Source organism: Onychomys torridus, chromosome 10 (assembly GCF_903995425.1).
Source record: "Onychomys torridus chromosome 10, mOncTor1.1, whole genome shotgun sequence".
Lineage (NCBI taxonomy): Eukaryota > Metazoa > Chordata > Mammalia > Rodentia > Cricetidae > Onychomys > Onychomys torridus.
Window position 1 is genome coordinate 78,289,379 of NC_050452.1, and position 25,493 is coordinate 78,314,871.

The 25,493-nt window shown below is 44.4% G+C and overlaps 1 protein-coding gene across 1 annotated transcript; it reads left to right on the top strand.

The window, feature by feature from the left end:
- Window positions 1–206: 206 nt before the first annotated feature.
- On the top strand, window positions 207–25,493 carry LOC118591826 (helicase POLQ-like). The gene is given in 11 exon segments (XM_036200239.1): window positions 207–374; window positions 377–518; window positions 4,411–4,552; window positions 4,936–5,040; window positions 10,336–10,558; window positions 12,870–13,027; window positions 14,265–14,363; window positions 18,793–18,966; window positions 20,699–20,812; window positions 22,182–22,316; window positions 24,588–25,493. Coding segments are annotated over 11 exon segments (1,542 nt in total). The 5' UTR covers window positions 207–262; the 3' UTR covers window positions 24,726–25,493.

Sequence of the window (25,493 nt, forward strand, 5' to 3'; positions counted from 1 at the left end):
ACTTTCTAACTATAATTCAAGGGCTCATATTTCTTCCTTTTAAAGATTTATTTATTTTATGAGTGTGGGTGCTTTGCATACACACACACACATATATACACATGCACCGTGTGTGCACCTGATGTCTTCAGAGGTCACAAGAAGGCACTGGATACCCTGGAACTGGAGATACAAGTGGTTGTGAGCTGGGTTCTTCCTCTGGAAGAACAATCAGTGTTCTTAACTGCTGAGCCATCTCTCTAGTGCCAGGCTCTTATATCTAATGGATTGTTTCTCTAGGGATTATCTAAACCACAGAGAGAAAGAAAAATGTGAGGTGATAAAGAACTTGAGGAACGTGGGCGGTGGTAAAGTGTGTCCTGTCTTGAAGCGCACCATCCCTTTGGAGTTGCCTACCACCACAGTGGTCTAACTAGTGATGAACGGAAGCTTCTGGAAGAGGCCTACTCCACGGGCGTGCTCTGCCTTTTCACCTGCACATCCACCCTGGCAGCAGGGGTCAATCTCCCAGCACGCAGGTGAGATTCATCAACTGCTTTCCTCTGCCGAGTTAGTTGATTGGTTTGTTTCCCTTAACATTTTAATGAAAAAGCAGATTTCCTGATGGTAGATTCCTCCCTTTTGTGCCCCCTCCCTTTCATGTGTGTGTCTGTTTGTGTTTTGATCTTGTGAGGCAGGGACTCTAGCCCAGGCCTCCACCTGGGGGGAATCCTGCTCCTTCCTAGTGCCGGGATTAGAGGCATGACTTGATTTGGAAAGCCAGTCTGGGGGTGGAGTTCAGTGGTTAGAGCCTTGCCTGACATATATAAGGCCCTGGGTTCAATCCACAAGGGGAGGGGCTGATTAAAGCCATCTGAATGCAGTAGCTTTTGTTGTTGTTTGAGAAATTGTATACACTGACTGTTCTTCCAGAGGACCCGGGTTCAGTACCCAGCTCACAGCCACTTGTATCTCCAGTTCCAGGGGGTCCAGTACCTTTTTGTGACCTCTGAAGACATCAGGCACACACACGGTGCATGTGTATATATGTGTGTGTGTGTGTCCTGGAACTCGTTCTGTAGACCAGGCTGGCCTGGAACTCAGAGATGCTCCTGCCTCTGCCTCCTGAGTTCTGGGATTAAAGTCACATGCCACCACTGCCCAGCCTGAATGCAATAGCTTCTTAAAAGTCAGATCCTCAGTTACCTTTTCACATATTACCAAACTTATAAAACTATATAACTGACTTCTTTATAATTCATGACTGTGGGTTTTTTTTCTAGCAAACAATTTATTTTCACGCATTTCTGTGACTGTCAAAGCATGCTTTCCTGCTGGGCACACGTAGGACGTGTGTCACAGTCATCAATTGTGCTGTCGTCCCGAGTTCATGTTTATCGACTGATCTGTTTAGACGCAGGTCGCACTGTGTGGTCCTGGCTGGGCTCTAACTCGCTATGGAAATCTGTCGTTGAACACAGAAATCCTCCTGCCCCGACTCCAGGTGCGGCGATGAAAGCTGCAGCCGCAGCACCATGCTCAGCGTGGAGCCAACTTCCGGTTTCTGTGAGATTTGTAGTTTCTCCTCACCAATGCTTTTTTCTCTTCGTTTTATTTATATTGTGGGGTAGAGCATGCGTGTCCCCAGTGTGACTCTGGAGGTTGGAGGACAGCCTTTGCGAGTCAGGAGGCAGCTGGTTGTCTCCCTCTGCTATGTGGGTCCTGGGGATGGAGCTCAGGTTGTCAGCCTTGGAGGCAAGTGCCTTTGTCCACGGAGCTGTCCCTCCAACAGCATGGAGACCTTCCCTTGGATTTTCCTCGTGGCGTGTAATTACACTAATTATGGTCGTGTGATATTCCCTCCTGTTCCCACATCGCCATCCCCCACCCCCGGCACCTAACTGCTAAACATGCATTTCTGTATTGAACCCTCCAATTTATGACCGACATTTTGTAGAATTAAAATCTACTAAGTCATTAACTAGTCACATCAGGTAAATGAGTTTCAAAGCCAAGATTGGAACCCAAGCAGCCTGATGGTGTGATTCCCAACAGCCCAGCTTACCTGTCTTCAGTTAGGGCTTGGCACTTGATGAGGGCTGCGTCGTGAGCTCCATGGTTTTCTTGTCTTAGGACTGTTGGTAGTCATTTCTGTATTTCACCCTCCGTCACCTTCTCTTGTGACTTTGGCTTGAGTGGGGCAAAGGTGTGTGGTTTGACCTGTCGCTCTCGTTGGCCTACTTCTCCAGCTTTAACTTCCCTATAAAATCCAGGTTTCTTAGTGGGCTGGGAAGCAGAGTGCTGCCCAACACCAAGAGAGCCCTATGTTCAAACCCCAGTACCACCACCCCCAAATCACCCCAGTACCACACCACCCCCAAATCACCCAGTACCACCACCCAAATCACCCCAGTACCACCACCCAAATCACTCCAGTACCACACCACCCCCAAATCACCCCAGTACCACCACCCCCAAATCACCCCAGTACCACACCACCCCCAAATCACCCCAGTACCACCACCCAAATCACCCCAGTACCACCACCCCCAAATCACCCCAGTACCACACCACCCCCAAATCACCCAGTACCACCACCCAAATCACCCAGTACCACCACCCAAAAATCACCCCAGTACCACCACCCCCAAATCACCCCAGTACCACCTCCCAAATCACTCCAGTACCACCCCCCCAAATCACTCCAGTACCACCCCCCAAATCACTCCAGTACCACCACCCAAAAATCACCCCAGTACCACCACCCCCAAATCACCCCAGTACCACCCCCCCAAATTACCCCAGTACCACCCCCCCAAATCACCCCAGTACCACCACCCAAATCACTCCAGTACCACCACCCCAAATAACCCCAGTACCACCACCCAAATCACTCCAGTACCACACCATCCCCAAATCACCCAGTACCACCACCCCAAATCACCCCAGTACCACCACCCCAAATCACCCCAGTACCACCACCCAAAAATCACCCCAGTACCACCACCCCCAAATCACCCCAGTACCACCCCCCCAAATCACTCTAGTACCACCACCCAAAAATCACTCCAGTACCACCACCCCCAAATCACCCCAGTACCACCCCCCAAATCACCCAGTACCACCACCCAAAAATCACCCCAGTACCACCACCCCCAAATCACCCCAGTACCACCCCCCCCAAATCACCCCAGTACCACCACCCAAATCACTCCAGTACCACCCCCCCAAATCACTCCAGTACCACCCCCCCAAATCACCCCAGTACCACCACCCAAAAATCACCCCAGTACCACCACCCCCAAATCACCCCAGTACCACCCCCCCAAATTACCCCAGTACCACCCCCCCAAATCACCCCAGTACCACCCCCCAAATTACCCCAGTACCACCCCCCCCAAATCACCCCAGTACCACCTCCCAAATCACTCCAGTACCACCCCCCCCAAATCTATATTTTTAAGACAGAAGTAGGTTAGCCCCAGTTAGATTGGATCAGAGGGTGTGGAAATGGATGGATATAATGGCAATACGTTTTATAAACGTATGGAATTATCAGAATATAAAAAGTTAGTTTTTTACTATTCTATTAGTGACGTTCATCTTGTGTTACACTTCTTGTAGCAGTCTGCTTTACTACAGTGGCTGTGGTCCCCTGGGATTTTCTGTGGATACTATGTACAATTTTTCAGAAGTCTTTACTGGGGTTGGGGATGTAGCTCATTGGTAGAGCTAGCAAACGCAAGGCCCTGGGTTTGATCCTCAGCTCAAAAAAAAGTCTTTACTGTTCCCTATTTTTCTTTATTGTATTTAGTCGTTTATTGTGTGTGTTCTCGTATCTTCTTTTATGTTTGTTTTCTTCAAGCGTTAAACAGTGTGTTGAGATCTATAAATGCAGAGGGTGGTCATCTGTAGGCAGTGATAGACTCTTCCGTTCCCTTTGAGGAGTCTGACTGCAGACTAGTTTATACCCGAGCAGGACTGAAATTGCTGTTTTCGTAGACTCAGTCCAGTTGAAGTCTGCAATGCCTTACAGTTAAAGATCGTATCAGTTCGTAAATCGGAAGCCTGCAGTGGTGGTCCATGCCAGATCTTTCAGTTCCAGCTGTAAGATCCAGACGCTTGTAGAGCATTGCTGTCGACTGCCCATAGGCCTCTGACTCCCGAGACTTGAGGGCAAGTGACGGCCGTGGCGTTGACTCACCTCGTGCTAAGATAAGCCACTTACTGAACCTTGGCTAATTCCTTCGTAAGTATTTTGTAAGAATTGCAGAAGATATACTCAAGAACCTAGGACATCAAAGATGTACTGTGAATGGAGTTTTATTTAAAGCTAACATGTTATTACATCTAATAACAGGTAAAATGGAATTGTGTTTAAAAGTAGTGTATTGACATAGAGGGTCATTTTTAATTTAAAACTGTCCGTAGAGTCATCTTACGAGCCCCCTATGTGGCTAGAGAGTTCTTGCGGAGGAATCAGTATAAGCAGATGATTGGCAGGGCTGGCCGTGCCGGCATCGACACCGTTGGCGAGAGTATTCTTCTACTGCAAGAAAAAGACAAGCAACAGGTAGTGCTGCTCATCTGCCCAGACTGCTGCTGCTGTCCTGTCGGTCTGTCTTTTCTCCCTTTTCATTGGCCTAGCCCTTACATGAAATCATCTCTTAAAAACTAATTACCCCATTCCTTAATGATAGATCCTCCTGTATGATTAAGACTTCGAAAGAGTGGTTCAAATATTTATATAGATTTCAGACAATGAAAAATATTTTTCTATTATTTTATAGAACATCTGTTAATTCTTGCTTTTTTTGGTTTCTGTAATATGATTTTGTTTTGACTTTGGAGGAGTCTGGGCCTTCCCAGGATCTGTACAAAGTGTAAGGCCTCTATGTGGAACATTGTTGAGCATTAGTAACAGCACAAAGCATAAAACTGCTTTAACTTTTATAGGTCCTGGAACTGATAAACGGACCCCTGGAAAACTGCTACAGCCATCTTGTTGAGGAATTCACCAAAGGAATCCAGAGTTTGTTTCTGTCTTTAATTGGTTTGAAGGTATTTTTAAAGGTCTTCTTAAATATGACAACTATTACCTGAGATAATAGAGATTTTAAAAAATTCAGGCAAATTATAAAATATAAAAAAATGTTAACTTCTAATATAATGTGAAAAAGAACTATCTATGATGTAAAATCTAAATCTGGGACTGGAAAGATGGCTCAGTGAATTAAGAGCACTGGCTGCTCTTCCAGAGGACCTGGATTCAGTTCCCAGCACCCACATTCCAGCTCACAACTGTCAGTAACTACATTTCCAGGAGATCCAACACCCTCACATAGAAATATATGCAGGCAAACACCAGTGCACTTAAAAATAAATGAATTGTTTTTCAAAAATAATCTAAATCTGAGTCTTTTTAGTTCTTCAGTTAGAGGAAATATAGGAAATCAGATAATAATTGATACCTCCCGAAAGTTGTTTTCTAGGAGACAGTCTTGTGGAAGCCATGAAACAGTGGGTCCATATATGTGACAACCCATCACCTCTGCTCACACTAAAACGGAAGTGTGGCTGTAACCCTGTGGTACAATACCGTCACCTCGAGCTGGATGGCTGTAGCAAGCCCCAGCTCTGCAAACATGTAGGGCAGCAGCTGATGCTCTCCAGAGCAGAACGTTACCAAGTTATGAGGCTCTGTAGGCTGGGTGTAGTAAGTGCATTTTCACTTACAAGATTTTCACGTTATGGGTTTACTAACATGTAAACAGCATCTTAGAGATTTGTACAGTCTTTATCAAGTATGAAAAATCATGAGATTAGGAATTAGATTTGTTCTTGAGTAACTAAACTTAGCCCTGGTGCCCAAGTATATTTAGCCACAAAGTAGTAAAAGCCAGAGTTTAAATTAGCGTTCTCTTACTGCAAAATCACTGTTCTTAGCTCATCACATAGCCTGTCCTCATTACTATGAACTTGGAAGTAAAAGTGTGAGGCATAACTGATAGAGATACCACAAGTTTTGGTACCTTGCAGATGAATGTCATTACAGTATCACCTGGCCACTTAGAATCATGAAAGTCTAAAGGAAGAAGAATTAGCATTGAGGTTGAAAAAGAGAGACCCCAACAAGATATAGAAGGAAGCAATAAGTCATCCTAGGTAGAGTAGAAGGCAAGAAAAGAAAGCTTAATGTGAGGTGGATAATAGTCAGCAGACCGGATGCTGTAACTCTGGAGAAGGGCTGTGATGTGGGTAATAGGCTGGATGCTGTAACTCTGGAGAAGGGCTGTGATGTGGGTATTAGGTTGGATGCCGTAACTCTGGAGAAGGGCTGTGACCTGGGTAATAGGTTGGATGCTGTAACTCTGGAGAAGGGCTGTGATGTGGGTAATAGGCTGGATGCTGTAACTCTGGAGAAGGGCTGTGATGTGGGTAATAGGCTGGATGCTGTAACTCTGGAGAAGGGCTGTGATGTGGGTATTAGGTTGGATGCCGTAACTCTGGAGAAGGGCTGTGACCTGGGTAATAGGTTGGATGCTGTAACTCTGGAGAAGGGCTGTGATGTGGGTAATAGGCTGGATGCTGTAACTCTGGAGAAGGGCTGTGACCTGGGTATTAGGTTGGATGCCGTAACTCTGGAGAAGGGCTGTGATGTGGGTAATAGGCTGGATGCTGTAACTCTGGAGAAGGCCTGTGACCTGGGTAATAGGTTGGATGCTGTAACTCTCAAGAAGGCTGAAGATACCGAAGAGTGGATTGTTGAGAGGCAAAAGTTGCCCCAAACCATTGGTGTTGACTGGGGTAGTAGAGGAGCATGCCATCAGGTACATAACAGTTATTATAGAGATTTGGTAAGAACAAGGACTCTGATACCGGCCAAGACTTGTGACTTGTACAGTCCGAGGTCAGAGGCTCAGAGGATGGAAGTGGGCATCCCAAGAGACACCGATGACGGGAAGGGCAGGAATCTCCAGGAAGGGAACATAACAGTTGCAGCGTAGATTCAGTGAGCCCCGGTTTTTTATCACAGCCATGTTTCAGACACCCTGATAAACACCTTAAGGACTCAAATCCTTGAACTAAGTATAATTTCTGTTTTATAAACATTGAATTGGAAGCAAAGAGCAGTAGTCTGCTCTCAGCTGTAGACCTGCACTGCATGCCTGGGTCCCTTGCTGAATCCTCGCTTTCCTGTCTTCTGATGGCTCCCTGCATGCACTGCCTGGCCTACCACATCCCCTCCAAGTAATGCTCCACACGGACTAATTACAAAATAGGAATGCATATGTCACTCTTTCCACTTCAACTTTGTTGGTGGTTTCCTGTTGCTATAAAAATTGAACCCAAGCATGTTCCACAGCATCTTTAATCTCAGCACTTGGGAGACAGAGGTAAGAAGACCTTTGTGAGTTCCAGACCAGCTAAGACTACAAAGCAGGACTCGGTCTTTTAAAAAAAAAAATTAACCCAAAACCTGGGATAGTGGTCATATACCTGTAGTCCCAGCCCCTAGGAAGTGGAGGCAGACAAATCAGGAGTTGAAGACCTACTTGGCTACATGAGACCCTGTCTTAAAATAAAACAGAAACCCAAAGGAAAAGATTTAACCTGGATTTCTCCTCCTGGTGCGTGGTTAATGCGGCCTCAGCTTGTCTCTCCAGTCTGGTCTCTTGCATGGTTTTGCTCTCCATTCCAGAAACCCTGGCTTTTGTTTCCACGTCTCTAAGACCTTAATGCTCCCTAGATGTGGTGCTTGCCCATCTTCCTTGGGGATGCCTCCCTGCACCTCTGAGTCAGTCTGTTATTCCCTTTACAAGACTGCATTCCGGTCCGTTAACAGCACCGATCAGTTTGAGGGCCTGTTTCAGTTTGAGGTCTTGTTTTTGTTACTATTATTTGACTAATAACATTCCCCTGCTCTAAAGCCCTGAAAAGGCGGGGCTTATGATTCTATTTGCTGACCATTGCATTCCAGTGCCTTACGCCGACTTGGCGTGTGGTTGGCACTCAATAAATGCTTTAACGGACTTGGCTTTGGAGTAGTCCAAAGGTAGACAGAGGCCGACCCCGGTTTAAATCATGGCCAGGCTGCCCAGAGAGGAGTGGGAAGATGACGTGAAGACAGGTATTGAGTCAGGCAGAGATGCCCCTTGCACCTGCTCTACCCAGCCTTCTACCGCATCAACTGTGATGAGTCAGGAGAGAAGCAGCGTGGAAACTTAGTTATTTTTATTACTGAGATAAAACACCATGACCGAGACAACTTGTCGAAGGAGGAGTTCAATTGGGCTTATGGTTCCAGAGGATTAGGGTCCATAATGGTGGGAATAGGACCCAGCAGGTGGCAGACCTGTCCTCGAGCTGGAAGCTGCAAGCTCACATCTCAGACTAAAGCAGAAAACAGGGCTCCGAATGGGAATGGAGTGTGGTTCATTCCTCCAGCAAGGCCCTGCCCAAGCAGCACCACCAACTAGAGACCAAGCATTCAAACGCCTGAGGCCGTGGGGAGCAGCTTATTCAAACCACCACAGAAGCTTAAGTACGTTAGTGATCCACAAACTGAGTATCAGTTCTAGAATATCTTATAAGTGCATTTGAGCTTGATTGAATATTACAAATGATTGTTAATAAGAGGAAAGAGAGGAGCAATTGAAAAATGAATGCCCCATAATATTTTTATTATCTCTTATATTGGTTTAATATAAAATGATTACTTAAATATTCCCATTGAAGTATCAGAATTGTAAGAGTGCACTATTGATCGATCATATTTTAATATGCTGCTTTTGGTGAAATTGGCTAATAAAAGTGGATTCTAATTCAGAGTGAGTTTTACATCTGAATAGCAAGTGCAGGATACTAGGATCACTGTTGCAGGTTGTAAATGACAACAGGGGAGGAGGGGAAGGAAGGGAACCCAGGGCGGACGAGGAGAGAAAGGTGGCTAGGAGGAAGGCAACCCTTCTGGCAAAGCGCTGCCTGACGCTGTCATAGTGGATTCTTCTAGCTGTGTTTTCCATGTTTCCTTTTTATTTTTAATGCAGTTTTTAGACCTGAAAGATGCTTCCATGGGGAGCTAGAAGTGGATGAAGAGAACATTCCAAAAGGAGTCTGGGGGTACTGGCTGGGAGGTCAAACAGCACAGCTTTGGGGGTAGTATAAAAACTAAACAGTGTTTGGGGGCTGGAGGATGGCTCAGACGTTAAGAGCCAGTACTGTTTCTGCAGAGGATGCAAGTTCAGTTCCCAGCACCCACATCGGGTGATTTATAGGCACCTGTAACTCCAGCTCCAGGGGTCCAACGCCTCTGCCTTCCCCAGGCACCTGCGCTGATGTGCACATACCTCACACACACACACACAGGCATCTGTGCTGATGTTCACACACAACACACACACACACACAGGTACCTGCGCTGATGTGCACATACCTCACACACACACACAGGCATCTGTGCTGATGTTCACACACAACACACACACACACACACACACACACACACACACGTACCTGCGCTGATGTGCACACCACACACACACACACCTGCATTGATGTGCACACACCTCACACACACACACACACCTGCATTGATGTGCACACACCTCACACACACACACACACACAGGCACTGCACTGATGTGCACACACCTCACACACACACACAGACACAGGTACCTGCACTAATGTGCACACACCACACACACACACACACACACAGGCACTGCACTGATGTGCACACACCTCACACACACACAGGCACCTGCGCTGATGTGCACACACCACACACACACACACACACACACACACACACACACCTCCACTGATGTGCACACACCTCACACACAGGCACCTGCACTAATGTGCACACACCTCACACACACACACACACACAGGTACCTGCACTGATGTGCACACACCACACACACACACACACACAGGCACTGCACTGATGTGCACACACCTCACCACACACACAGATAACTAACTAAAAATAATAAAATAGCCAGTTGTGGTGGCGCACACCTTTAATCCCAGCACTTGAGATGCAGATCTCTGTGAGTTCCAGGACAGCCAGGTCTATAGAGTGAGTTCCAGGACAGCCAGGGCTACACAGAGAAACCCTGTCTCAAAACAAAGCAAAACATATAATAATGATCATAATCATAATCATCTTTTAAAAGCATAAAAAGTGCCAACATGATGTCTTTTTCTTTCAGTTGTATTTCTTGTTAATTTTTAATTGTGTAGATTTGTGCTGATGTTTTCTTCACATAGCTTTAAGATATGAAAGTGAATAATCTCATTCCTTGAACTAAGCAAATTTTCCAATGATGTCCTGAATTCTTTCAGATCGCAACAAGTCTTGATGACATATATCAGTTTATGAATGGTACATTTTTCGGTGTTCAGCAAAAGATTTTATTGAAAGAGAAAAGTCTCTGGGAAATAACTGTTGAGTCACTTAGCTATCTGACGGAGAAAGGCCTTCTACACAGAGACAGCCGTGGTGGTGACTCTGAGGAGTTACAGTGTCCTTTCCGCATTACAAAGCTGGGCCAAGCTTCTTTTAAGGGTAAGTTTAAGCTAAATCTCAGTATTTTCTAACGGAATTAGAAACAATAGAAATAGTTATTTTCTTTCTTTAAATTGTATTTGTGATTTCATGTTAGAAGTATTAATCTCACAAGCTACTTTAGCTTTCAGAAGTTGAAAAAATACTTAGAATTGTAAGTTATTGCACAAGTATATGGAGAAGGAGATGGCTATGCCTCCTTCCCCACCCACCCCTCCCTCAGCAACACACAGCCTAAGTCCTGCCATGAAGAGCACCTTTCTGGGTGTTTTTCTTCAGTTCTCAGAACATGCTATAAACAGCTTTAAGGTTTTGTTTGGTGGTGATTGGTTTTTGTTGTTGTTGTTGTTGTTTATTTTTCAAGACAGGGTTTCTCTGTGTAGCCCTGGCTGTCCTCAGACTCACAGAGATCCGCCTGCCTGGGATTAAAGGCTGGAATTAAAGGTGTGTACTACTGCCGCCGCCGCCGCTGCCACCACCACCCTTTGTTGTTTGTTTTTGTTTTTAAATAACTACTTAAAAAATAAGTTTTTGTTTTTAAATAAGTAATTTCTGTTGTTCTGGAACTTGGTTTATGCATAATATATAGATAAACAAAGAATTTATTTCTTAATGAGTATATTGTAATTTAGTTACTGAAAAGTAATCCATGCCTGCTCATTAAAACATAAAAATCTGGGGTTAGGGAGATGACTCAGTCAGTAGAGCGCTTGCTGTGAAAACTGACCTGAGTTCAGACTCCCAGCACCCACGTCAGCAGCCAGGGGTGGAGGTGTGGGTCTGCCATCACAGCAGAAGGGAGGCAGAAGCAGGCGGGTCCTGGGAGCATCCTGGCAAACTGCCCAGCCAAATCAGTGTGAGCTCTTGGCTCGGTGAGAGAGTCTGTCTTAAAGATGGAGCATGACTGAAGAACCGTACTCCATCCTCTGGCCTCCATCCTTTGGCACACACGTATACACACACAAAGGAAAACTCTCCTCAGATGTCCCACACTCCTGTCCCTTTCCCACACCTCAGGACTTCCCACTGCTCCCAGTTCAGTGTATACTCTTCCAAACACATTCACCCACCATATAACATGTCAGGCAACACTGACCGCATTCATCACAGTGGTCCAAAAGGATCCTGTCACTTAGTGGTGCTGTTAGCCATCTCTTCAGTATTTACACAAGGGCAGTGTGTCCCTGGCAGGTGGCACCTGACTGTTTTTCAACATAAATGCACCTTGTTCACCTTTGAATGGAATTGTGCGTGTAAAATACAGGGAACCCAAGGCTGCATCACACACATCAGACAGGCACACTGCTACTGAGCTACATTCCCAGCTCTCTCTTTTAGTTTTGGAACTGGGTTTCACTAAGTCGACCAGGCTAGCTGGTCAACTGTAGCCCAGGCTAGCTGGTCAACTGTAGCCCAGGTAGCTCTTGAACTTGCTATCCTCCTGCCTCAGCCTCCAAGTAGCTGAGATTATATGTGGGCCTGTACTAAGCCCAGGCTCACTTTCCTTTTATACTGTAGTATCCATAATAGGTCTGTAACGTAAATTATTTAATCATCTTTTATTTATAAACACTTGCATTGTGTATGAATTTCCTAATTATAAACAGCCACATGGTTTATAAAATGGGCATCTCAATTTACTTTGAGTACACATAGAATTTTTTTTGCAAGATTACCAAAAATAGAGTAGTAGTGATATCAGAACTGTCTGAAAACCGATACATACTATTAAGATAACCTCCAAAACCATTCCAGACAAGAGAACTTGAAGTTACTGGTATAGTTAGTTAACTAACACACAGATTTAGTTTAGGACCTGAACTCGAGTGCAGGTATAGAACAAGAGACCCTAGCTGAGGCCCTCAGCAAACAAGAATAACAAGTCTTTGTTTATTTTCAATCTCTCAAAGTATTCATTTTTATTTCATTTTAATACTACAGCTCAAACTAATATAGATATCTATGTATATTTCATGTACATCCTATTATTTATGTAGGAATTACTCTGAATCTTCAATGTAGTTTTCTCACTTATGACTCAGTTATGCTTTATTGTCTCTTAAAATTGAGGAAGCTGAAACTCTGAGAGGTTGAATATATTTGCTCAAATTCAGACTAATCCAAACTGGCTTTTGGTGCTGGGCCTCATGTGAGGCAGTCTGGCCTCAGCCTGCTGGGTAGATGTAGTTGATCTTGCCCCAGCCCTGCCATCCATCCGAGTCTGCAGTCTGAGTGCTGGACAAGCAGGCACAGCACACCTGGCTGAGAGCAGGTTCAGCCACTTCCTGAGTTTGTGTTTGTGTTTCTTTAGGGGCCATTGATTTGGCCTATTGTGACACTCTGTACAGAGACTTGAAGAAAGGGCTTGAAGGACTTGTACTGGAAAGCCTTCTCCATCTGGTCTACCTAACAACCCCCTATGACCTTGTTGCCCAGACTGAGCCTGACTGGATGGTGTACTTCAGGCAGGTGAGAGAAGGGCTTTTCAGCTCTGACTGCCTTGGACTTCTGTCCCATGGTTAGCTGCCATCTCTTCTCTGTTGAAGCGTTTGGAATTGGGCCTCTCATCTCTCAGAGCTGCTCTCTCTCCTCCGTTTAGACTGCTGTATATTAACTGTACAAAACTATGGGTCTTAGGTCAGTCACGCGCGCGCACATCCATATGTCTTTCAGATTCATTTAAAGAAGTATTTGTGTGTGTGTGTGTGTGTGTGTGTGTTCAGGAGGTGTGCGTGTTTGCACATTTGTGTGGGGTCAGAGGTCAACCTCAGGTGTCATCTTCAGGAGCCATCCACCTTGTTTTTGTTTGTGAGACAGGCTCTCTCACTGGGACCTGGAGCTCACCACTTAGTCCAGGCTGACTGGCACGTGAGCTCCAAGGCCACCACACCTGCTTTTTATGTGGGTTCTGGGGGTTGAGCTCAGGTCTCCAGCTTGTGCAGCAAGAACTTACTAACAGCCACCTCCCAGCTTCACAAAGAGCATTGATTTCATATGACACAGGAGAGCTGGCCCTATGTGTAAGAAAACCAGTTGGTAAAGTAAGGTATTAGGATTTTTTTCTGTGAACAGGCTGGCTTCCCCCCAACCCCCATGGTTTTAAAGATTGAGCCCAGAGCCTGTGTATAAGCGTGTGTTCTACCTTGGAGCTGCACCCCTAACCCACCCTCCCAGCCCCCGTCATCTACAGCCTTCAGGATCATTTTTAGTCATTCCGTGAGCTTTGAAGTGGGGCTGTGGGACGCAGCTATTTTCAAACCCTTCCTTCTTGCCTCCTTCCTCATGGAGCCCACGCTAATAGTGAACATAATCACAGTCCATAAGAAGTACTTGAGACCGCGTCTTCATGCCCAGTCGTCCGTGATGGAGATGTGGTCTAAGGAATGCAGTAAGACAAGGTCATCGGAGTGTGCGTGCACACCAGGACATCTTTAGGCCATGTAGTTTTATGGAACCAACATCATATGTACAGTCTGGTGTTGATGAAATAGTATTCTCTTTATGTTGATAATTCTATAAAGTATGTTACCTTCTGATCCTATATTTTTAAAACTTGTAGTATTTGTAAATAAGCATCATGGATTTTTTTTTCTTGTCCATTACAATTATGAAAATGTGACTTCAGAATTAATACTGGATTTGGCTCAAATGACAGACTTAGAGCTACGGTTTTATTTTTGCATGTGTTTATTCCTTTTCCATGTAGTTCAGTCAACTCAGTCCAGCAGAGCAAAATGTGGCAGCTCTTCTTGGAGTCTCTGAAAGCTTCATTGGGAAGAAGGCGTCGGGGCAGGCCATCCGGAAGGTGCGTGTCACTCTCTTCTAAATAATGAACTGAATCCACCCAACAGAATTAGTATATCAGCATCTCCTTTATTGGCCTGATCTTTTTGTTCCCCAGCACTTGGGAGGCCGAGGCAGGCAGATCTCTGAATTCAAGGCTAGTCTGGTCTACAGAGTGTAGTTCAGGCAGGCCAGAGCTACACAGTGAGACCTTGTTTTCAAAAAACAAAAACAGTTATTAATCTGTTAGGCTTATATTATAAAATATTTGCACAATATCCTACAACTGTGTATGTAAGTTCAACTTGAAATGAATGTTTTATGGTATTTATTCTGTGTATAGGTTTATATATATATATTGTGTGTGTGTGTGTGTGTGTGTGTGTGTGTGTGTGTGTGTGTGTGTGTGCGTGCATGCTCCTGAAGAAACCTAGATACTTGTGTGGACGAGGTAAGTATTCTGCCACTCAGCTTCCAGCCCTAAAGAAACCAATGTCAAGTTGTTTTCTGGAAGCTTTATAGGCACTGTCCTACTTGATGTTACAGATTCTGCACAGGAGGGTCTGGATGTTGTTGGTATTTATTGGTCTCAAAAAGCCCACAATGCTCTCTCGAGACAGGCAGGCAGATTTCTGTGAGTTCAAGGCCAACCTGGTCTACATAGTGATACCTTGTGTCCAAAAAAAAAAAAACCTAAAAGATCCCAACTTAATCCTTGCAGTATATAAAGCATTTTAGAAAATTGAAGTGGATAAGCTAAGATTCTTTTGTGCTGTATCTTACATTTTACTGTTTTAAAATTCAGTTAATGTGACGAGAGAAAGGAATGGAGTTATGATCATGATTCTTGATATACAGGAATATGTCATAATGAAATTTTGTATAACAAATGTACTCTAATAAAAAAGAAAATGAATGTAGATCCTGTCAGTAGATGCTGATAGTTTGATGTAATTAAGCATATGTTAATTATAAAGCAGATTGTATAATCCTCATGTCTTGGGACAAAATAAAGTTCGGGCTAATGTCTACCAAGTAAGTCTTGGGTCATCGTCAGTTTGCTTAAGCTAGTCCCACTCGGTACACTGTGTCCTTTTTCAGTCCTCATTGTTACTCCAGTTTCTACTAAGACTTAGCTGTCATGCCTAGCATTTCCTGCGTATATTTAAGTCTGTAGACAGCTCTAATTCCAGTGTACGTATGACGATGGCTTTCCCCCATCTGTACTGAAGGCTGCAGCTGTCCCATGCAGCTCAGTAGCCTGAAGTGGAGACTTGACAAGCCAGGCGGTGGTGGCGCATGCCTTTAATCCAGCACTCTGGAGGCAGAGGAGTGTGAGTGTGAGATCTTCAGATCTCTGCGAGTTCGAGGACAGCCAGGGCTGTCACACAAAGAAACTGTTTTAAAAAAACAAACAAAAAGAAAAAAAAAAGACTTTACAATGTTCAGATATGGTCTTTTACTTTAGAATTGACTAGATTTTCAAACTGCTGAATACAAATATTTCTTAAGGGTTGGGGATTTAGCTCAGTGGTAGAGCGCTTGCTAGGCGCTAAGGCCCTGGGTTCGATCCTCATCTCAAAAAAAAAAAAAATTTCTTAAACTTTTATATTAACCTCTACATTGTAAAGTAAAATCAAAATCATACTAATTTGGGGCTAACTACTAAATAATACCACATACAAAATCTCCTTAGAATAAGGCATCTTTTACAATTTGCATCTAGAATTTAACTGTGTTACATTTTAATATAATATAGTCAGTGTTTGTCTTGTGATAATTAAATATTTACTAGCTTAATAGTTCAAACATACCACTATTTCAAATTCTTAAAAAATGGTATTAATTGAGGTGAGTGGTGCATGTCTTTAATCCCAGCACTCGAGAGGCAGAGGCAGGCGGGATCTCTGTGAGTTCGAAGCCAGCCTGGTCTACAGATTGAGATCCAGGACAGCCAAAGGCTACAGAAAAACCATGTCTCAAAAACAAAAACAAACAAACAAAAGCAGTATTTACTTAAAACATAGTTTATTTTTTCACATTAAAAAAGAAAAAGTTAGGTAGGCAAAACAGTTCAGTGGAAATGGAAAATGCACTTGCTGCACGGGCCTCACAGCCCGAGTTTGGTCCTCAGAGTCCCCTGAAAAGCCTTAGTTAGCCTAGACTGCACAGCATGCCAGAAACAAGAGCCTTGGAGCCTCCACAAGTGGAAGGAGAGAACCACTTCCAAAAGTTGACCCCTGACTTCCTCGTGGGCCCCCGGCACATATGCACACACACTGATAGTCACACATAGTCTCACATACACAATAAATACAATTTGAGAAAAGAAAAACTCCAGCCCACACCTACTTCTTTAAAGCTTTATTGTCTCTTAACATGTGAGCGTTTGTGTACGTGTATGTGTGTGTGTGTGTGTGTGTGTGCGCATTCATGCCACAGCACTCATGTGGAGGTCTGGGAACAACTCTGTGGTGTGGTTCCTCTCTCCCTTTTATGTGGGTCCCAGCAACCAAGCTCAGGTGTACAGCCAGTACTTCACCCACTGAGCATCTCACCAGCCCCTATCCACTGAGCTGTCTTACCAGCCCCTACCCCTTATTATTGACATTTGCAACCGCTTGAAATTGTCATTAGAGCATCCATCCGGCCATTTAATAATTCTGTCATTTTTCCTGGCTCTGGAATTACATTCTAAGCAAAACCTCCATTAACTCAATTTATAGTTCATGGTAAAAGCACATTAAAAATGGCAAATTAAAAAGCTATCTTTGCCTACCCAGTATTCAATATACTTTTTCAGCTTAATGGTTTTAAAAGGATGGTCCATTATATACGTGCTGAATCTGTAACTAAAATCCACTGATACCTAGCATTTATCTCAATATTCTTTTCTATATCTTCTTTCTGTTTTCTTTTCAGACAGGGACTTGCTATGTAACTCAGCTCTTGATCCTCCTACCAAGGCTCCAGGTGCTGGGATTATAGGTGCACCATCATGGCCAACTAACGTCATATTTATAACTTCTTTTTCCCTTTCAAGGCCATCTATGAAGTTGTTTAAGTTAACTTGACACTAGTGATGAGAGTCTCTGCACAAAAACTAAGATCCCCGACGCCACTGGCAAAAGTAGAATCACAGGAGAGAAGCTTCCAGCCCCAGGGAGCCTTTTCTGTCTCTGCTTCCGCTTTGGGACACTGAGTATCGCGACCATGTGGAAGCCACAGTACCTTTCCTTGCAGTTGATAGTGTAGACAAGTTTACCACTTAGCCGCATGTGTTTGTCTAGCTTCCATTCACACGCAAATGCAGTGTACAAATGGCACAGTCAATGTGGTGGTCTTCCTGCCTTCCAGCGGAGTACTGATCCCTGGGAGGAGACAAGAAGCTAGTTCGTGACTCCATAGTCAGTGTTGGTTCAAACTTTGAGAGTCTGACCCCAAGTGGTTTATTTTAGGCATATTTAATTAAGTACATCACAATTTGGTGAAAATGTTCCCATGACAACTCAATCCTGTGTGTACAACATGGCTACACCAAACTCTTTATAAAGTACATGTGGCATCTTCCATAAAGATAGGTCCTGTAGATTGAGAAAAACAAGCGTGTGATAAGCACAAAGTCACCAGGCTACTAAGCACATCCGCCCCCAGCCTTCTGTGAGTAAAACAGGTTATGCACACAGAACAGGTTGTCTGTCCTTGAAGAGACAGCCATGTGTGTGTAACATCCCTGGTTCCCTAGTGTCTCTCCGTGAGCACGGGGACCTCCATGCCTCCTACTGCCTGCTTCCCTCCTCACGTCCATTTTCTAATGGCACTGTAAACAACCACTACCAACAGGGTGACTTCAACAACACAAACCAGCCGGGGCTTCAGCTCAGTGACAGAGCACTCACTTCGAATACGTGAGGCCCTGGCTGGGTTCCTCGAGCTCAGGAGGCTGGATCTGAAGTCAGGGGCAGGCAACACTGGCTTCCTGGGTACGCTGCACCAATTCTCGTGCGCTCATGTGGCTTGGCGAGGCAGCTCCTTGGCTCACAGGCACATCTCTGACCTGAGCCTTGCTTTTCATTGACCTCTTCTGTGTCTCCTTGTCCTCTCCTCATTTATGCGGGTTCCAGTGAGCGAGTTCAGGGCCCCTGGTGAATCCTGGATGGCGTCATTTACAAGTCCTGAACTTACACGTCTGCAAAGGTCCTCTTCCCAGCTCGGCAATTACAGGTGCCAGAGCTTGAGCATTTCAGTCCACGCCACCCTGCAGAAGGGAGTGTAGTTTACACGGGAAACACCTTTACCCCATCTCCTCATGACTAGAAAAACGGGAGAGTTGATGGGAAGTGCACGCTGCTTTTGTGAATTCAGGCCTTCCTTGCTGACCAGTAGCATGGTCTCATTCACTTCACCTTTTGCCCATTCCCAACTAAGTTTGTTTGATTGTGTCTTTCCAGAAGGTGGACAAGAACATTGTCAACAGGCTCTATCTGTCTTTTGTCCTTTATTCCCTGCTGAAAGAGACCAACGTTTGGAGCGTGTCTGAGAAATTTAATATGCCCCGAGGATACGTACAAAATCTGCTCACGGGAGCTGCCTCCTTCTCATCCTGTGTGTTACATTTCTGTGAGGTAATTCAGTTAAGTGGGCGATGTGTACTGCTGATCTCTCGTTTGAACTGTTATTAAACTCGTAAAGCAGTTGTCAGACTTTGCTCCCTGCTGAGTTACTGTGTTATTTCAAAGCATGCGGATTTATCTCAAACATTTCTTTGTTTCCGCCTGGTTACAAGATTACTGTGTGTGAGCTTCTGGAAATGCCGCAGACATTACTAGCTCAACTAAAACGCTTAAGTAAGTAGAAGGTGCAGAGTTAGCCTGGTCCCAGGAGCACTGTTAGATCCAGGCTGTCCCTTAGAACCGTGGCTTCTGTGTGACTCATGAGTGATGGGCCTTTGGTAAGTTACCCGACTCCATCGGCTGCCATGTGATTACTCTGTACCATGTTTTCTGGACAGCCACAGGGATGTGCACATTTGCTTCTAGTGTCTGGCAGGCAGGCTAGGGGTCTACATCAAATATAGGGGTTTTACATATATGTGTGTGTGTTGTGTGTGTATACACTTTATTTATATATGCATTTGAAGTAGATTAGTTTAAAACTAGAAAACTGTAGAATTTCCTTAAATAGCACAGCAAATCTTACCAGACTTAGCTACCTAAATAATTTTTAATTGACATATCATACAAGCTGTTTTGGCCAAGTTTTAATTTCAGTTTTCTCTCTTTCCTATCTTAAAGCACTGTAGCCCATGCATGTGTATAATTAATTGTACTATATGTGCTAATGAAGGATGATTAGTGTATATTTTAGAATCTTTAACTCGGTTCTTTTAGGAAGCTGTATAAACGGTGTAAGATAGTATGGTGGCAGTATTAGTGAGGATGATTTTTAACTACAGTGAATTACTAGTGAAAACTTAGTGCAGTTTTTCCCATTTAGCAAGAAGGCCCACACTGGGTTGGGGATTTAGCTCAGTGGTAGAGCTAAAAAAAAGAAGGACCACACCAAGACAGCATTGGCTGTCTGGTTAGTCTACAGCATCCTTCACTCTGCTCTGTTAGTACAGTGGTTGCTTTCTCGGTGACTGCCAGGTGACATTACATGTTCTTATGGTGATACCCAAAGCCTAGAAAGGGGCCTTTAAAAATGAACATTTCAAACATATATTTAGTGTGTGTGTTTGCAGTATACTAAACTGAACATCTCAACTGTGGGGGGGGGGTATGTGGGTGAACACAGTGTGTGCATGCATGGGCGCATGTGTGTGCACTTGCCACAATTGCATGTGGAGGTCAGAGGTCAACATCAGAGGTATATTCCTCAGTTGTTTTTCCATGTTACGTTTTGAGACAGGGTCTCTTACTCAGAGCCAGCTCCCCAGCCCTCAAGTATATATCTTATAAAGATAAGTTGATATGATAACCTCCAGCCATGTTTAATGCTCTTGATTCATGTTTCCTGTTTTTATTAGCTTAGAAAATGTTCTATTGGATATTACATTGCATTTGAATCTTTCCTTATTTAATACTTTGTCTCTGGGATAATTCCCAGATGTAAAAACTGTAGTCACTTGACAAACAAAGCTGTACATCCACTTCCTGTAGTTTTGATTAGAAATAACTTGGGTTTTTATTTCCATTCTTTTTCCTCCTCCAAAAACTAGTTCTTGAAGCTCCCAAGGTGCCTACTATGCCTCCTTGTAATTGTGCTTGGGATCATCCTCACCCCTCGCTACATCCAAACTTCAGAAGAAACTTAGAGGTAACTTAACATTTGATATGTCTTTGTTTGTTTTCTCAGGAGCTGGAGGAATTTTGGGTTTACAGAGCCTTGTTCGTGGAACTTACCAAGAAACTGACGTACTGCACAAAGGCGGAGCTAATCCCACTCATGGAAGTGACCGGGGTCCTAGAGGTCAGCCTTTCCCTGGTTCCCCAGCTCAGGTTATTTCTACTAATAGAAAATTAGGTTTTACCATATTCCAAAGTGTTACTGCAGAATGGGTAATACAAAGAGTTTCATTGCTCCGGGTTCAGTAGAGGAGCAGAACTGATAGAATCAATATGATAGACTGGCTAATGTTGTGGGGTAGTCCCCCGGTGGAAGTCTCCACACTGGAGGCTGCTCAGTCCCAGAGACGGAATGCCCAGCAGTCCCAGTCTGGCGTGGAAAGTCTGGGGATTCCTGGAGAGCTGCCGTCTTCATGTGGAAGGCTGAAGAAGCTGGCTTTCTCATCAGTGAGAGGCGGCGGCGGTGGAGACGGCGGCAGAGGCAGTGGCGGCAGGGTAGATGCACTCCGCAATGGAGAGCAAAGATGGCAGGCAGAGCATCCTTGCCTCCCCTCAGACTCCTTTCTATCTGGGCTGCTGCCTCCTCCAGGGGAGGGACTTCCCCCTCGGTCTTTACAGACCTCCTAGATAAGACTCAGACCAGATCACCCAGAATTCTCGTCTTTTTTGGTTTTTCGAGACAGGATTTCTCTGTGTAACTTTGTGCCTTTCCTGGAACTCACTTGGTAGCCCAGGCTGGCCTTAAACTCACAGAGATCCCCGCCTGGCTCTGCCTCCAAGTGCTGGGATTAAAGGTGTGCGCCGCCGCCGCCACCACCACCGCCCGGCTTTTTTTTTTTTTTTTTTTTTTTTTTTCTTTTTAAATAAAATGCTGCAATGGCCTGTCAGAAAGCCATTGCTAATTGAGAAACAAATACAGTGAGAGATCTCAGTTATGAAAAGCTAGGCTCTGCCCCTCCCTAAGAATGTATGTATCTCCTGCCTCTTAGCCACAGCGCCTCCTCCCTGTCCACTGTAGAAAAGAGTTACCCTCTTCCAGTTGGTACCCCGTGCAGTGATGTGTGGATGTCAGGGAGGCATTTACATTCCCTAAGACGGGAGAAAGGGTCCTGGCCGGTTGTCAGCCTTCTGTCACCACGGAACCAGCAGCTCCCGCTTCCACTGTCTTCAGTTCCTCATCCTGCTGAGGAAGCATATCTGCACGGCCACCTTCATGCTCCCGGGTTGTGTTTGAAGGGCCTGGGCTACAACTTGAAGACATGAGGCTCTGCTCTCTGGAGCGCCTAACTGGTTCGCGTTCCACCGGCTGGCTTCTGCTGTGTGGAAAACTCCCGAGTCAGCGCTGACTCCCAAACACACCGTTAAATCCTGCAGTCTTCTGCTGGGTCCTCTCTGCATGTTTGCATTGTTAGCTTCATCTACTCCTGTCTGGTATTTGAGGATTTTTTAAAATCCCAAATACTCACAGTATTGATTTTTCTTTAATACCTTAGGGTCGAGCAAAGCAGTTACACAGTGCAGGTTACAAAAGTGTAATGCACTTAGCCAATGCCGATCCAGAAGTGCTAGTGAGGACAATTGATCATCTGTCCAGACGCCAAGCCAAGCAGATTGTTTCCTCAGCAAAGGTGAGCAAGCTTTGACAGTATACCACAGCATCATGTCCTTAGTCCTTAGAGACCAGAACGGAGTGCTGTGCATCCTATAATAGTTTATAGTTAGAAAAGCATGTACTGGAGGTGGAGAGATGGCTCCGTGGTTAAGGGCACTTGCTGCTCTTCCAGAGGATGGCAGGCTCAATTCCCAGTACTCACAAGTGTAACTTAACACTCTGTAACTTCTAGTTCTAGGGGCTCTGATGCCTTTTGATCTAAGGGCACTGCACACACATGGTGTACAGACATACATGCCAAAAACATCCATACACATAAGACAACACTTAAATAAAAAAACCTGAACTCAGAATTCATAGGTACATTTTCTTAATTAGTGATTTTTTTGGGGGATGGCCCAGTCCATTGTGGGTGATCTTGTCCCTGGGCTGATGGTCCTAGATTCTATAGAAAAGCAGGCTAAGCAAGCCTGGGGAAGCAAGCCAGTAGTTAGCACTCTGGCTTCTGCCTCAGGTTCCTGCCCTACTTGAGTTCCTGTCCCGACTTCCTTCAATGATGAACAGTGTTGTGGAAGTGTAAGCTGAATAAGCCCTGTCTTACTTAGGATTTCTATTGCTGAGACACCATGACCATGGCAACTCTTACAAAGGAAACCGTTTAATTGGGACTTGCATTGTAGACCAGGCTGGCCTGAACTCACAGAGATCCACCTGCCTCTGCCTCCTGAGTGCTGGGATTTAAGGTGTGCGCCACCACCGCCAGGTGATCTGTGGTAGTTTTTAGAAGATATGATGGGACATTTATATGATTACCATTACCTCAGATATTGGAAAGCCTGCCTTGTGTTTTTAATTTCTCTTGTGTAATCTTTATCTATTGAGAGCATTTTCTTTTTCATTTTCACTTTGTTTCATAGGATTTTCCCTTTATGAAGTTTTTGCTGAGCTTTTTTATTATAAACGGTATTACAAATATTCCTCTGCTCTCTAGACAAAACCCACGTGCAATGTTTGGAAAATAGAAAATAAGTCTTGTTCATCAATTTTTTTCCCACAAGACAGGGTTTCTCTGTGTAATTTTGGTACATTTCCTGGATCTCACTCTGTAGTCTAGGCTGTTCTCGAACTCTCAGAGATACTCCTGGCTCTGCCTCCCGAGTGCATGCGCCACCACCGCCTGGCGTTCATCAGTTATTTATAAAAGTCCTCTAAACATCATTTTGGTTTGCTCTTTGAGTCAGTGACTTAGGCTGGATTTGGAACTGAGAGTTGCCCCTGCCTGTGCCTCCTGTGTGTGAGAACTAAAGACGCGCGTGCACACACACACACACACACACACACACACACACACACACACACACGGCACTGTGGGTAGGAATACTTTTTTCCTTGTATGCTGTTTTTAAGTTAACCATATTTCCAGACATGACAGCATGGGGTCAGGGCCTTGAGGTAGGAAGATCACACATTCGAGGCCAGCCCAAACTACACAGTAAAATCCTGTCTCAAAAATGTGGGAAGCGGGGCTGGAGAGGGGGCTCAGTGGTTAGGAGCACTGGCTGCGCTTCCAGAGGACCAGGGTTCATATTTCCACACCGTGTGGCCACCATAACCATGTCAAGTTGCAGTTTCAGGAATTCCAACCAACTTTTCTGGCCTCCAGGGACACATGGTGTATGCACTTCCATGCAGACAAAACTAGCCATACACATTAAGTAATTAGGTAACTAATTAAAACACAAAATACAAGAGGGAGAAATGACAGGCAGCGGAGTGGATTGATGGAAAGATGATGATTAAACTGTTTACTTTAGAAGCTTTAGTAAAAAAGTATTTTCCTGCAATCCCCATGGGTTTGTAAAAACACACTAAATTATGAGAAATATATATATATTCTATGTAAATATAAGTTTCCAGAGCTAATTAAGTATTTATGTAAAGGATAACAGTTTCAAGAGGTAATTAAATTTTTGCATAATTCTCTGAAATTTTATAGATTATAAATTAAGTTTTAAGTGCCCAAGTCTTCTGTGAAGCAGATCTTTGAGTGTAGGAAAGCTCCTTTATTTTTGGTACACTGAACACTGTGATCAGCTAAAATGGTTTGTAACAGAATTCCTCAGCTTCATTTACTGAAATCACTTGTTCTTAAGTGGCCATTTTTCAGTCTCACTATTTTAGTGCTAACATTAGATATTGATGTCTCAGACTCAGGTTTTTAGCAGACATAAAAATGCTGGCAATTCTAGCCAAGTGCATTTGGCCTCATGACTGATTTTTACTGCAGATGCTGTTACATGAAAAGGTCGAAGCTTTGCAAGAAGAAGCTGAAGAATTACTGAGATTACCTCCAGACCTCCCCGGACTCGGGGCGGCTAACACTGAGAAGGCAGGAAGCCATGCTGGGGACACAGCTCTGTGGTAGGACATTTGCCTGACATGCCTGAGGTTAACCCTCAGTACCCCAAGAAAGAAGAAAAAGCTGAAGGGGTTATAAGTTGGCATGGTGGTGAACACCTGTAATTCCAGCACGTGGGAGGAAGAGGAAGGAGATTGAGTGTTAAAAGCCATCTTCAACTACATAGAGAGTCGGAGGCCGGTCTGAGCTATAGGAGTCCCTGTCTCAAAAAAAAAAGCATGAAGCTGTCTGATGTATGTTTTCAAATTTGACTTATTTATTATACATGTGTCTTATTGATTCTCTCTATAAATGAAATATGCATTTTAGTTATACAATAAAGACTGAGGATGAACTTTAAGAAAGGCACTCTGGACGACTGAATCTACATCACTAGAACTGCTCTAACCATCCCACTCATAACCCATTTTCTTCAGTTCCTCGACATTGTAGCTTCCTCCACATGCCCCCACCTAGCTTTTTGGCCATATCACTCGCTATTTTTCTGCCTGTCCCCGCTGTCTCGTGCCTGCTAAACACATGCTCTGATGGTGACTTATATACCCAGCCTTCTCTCAGTTCTCTCGTCAAACTGGACCAGAGTCACCAGGACTTGCCTTGTAATTCCCAAACCCGGTATGTCCTAACTGGTGTGTGTTATTACCATTATATGAAAATATTAGCGTACTTCTAGTGCCAGCTAAAAACAGTCAAATCCTATTTCTATGAAATTACTCCATACTCATCCATGTAACCCTTACAACGTGCCCTCTAAGTATTATGGGGTTTTTGTTT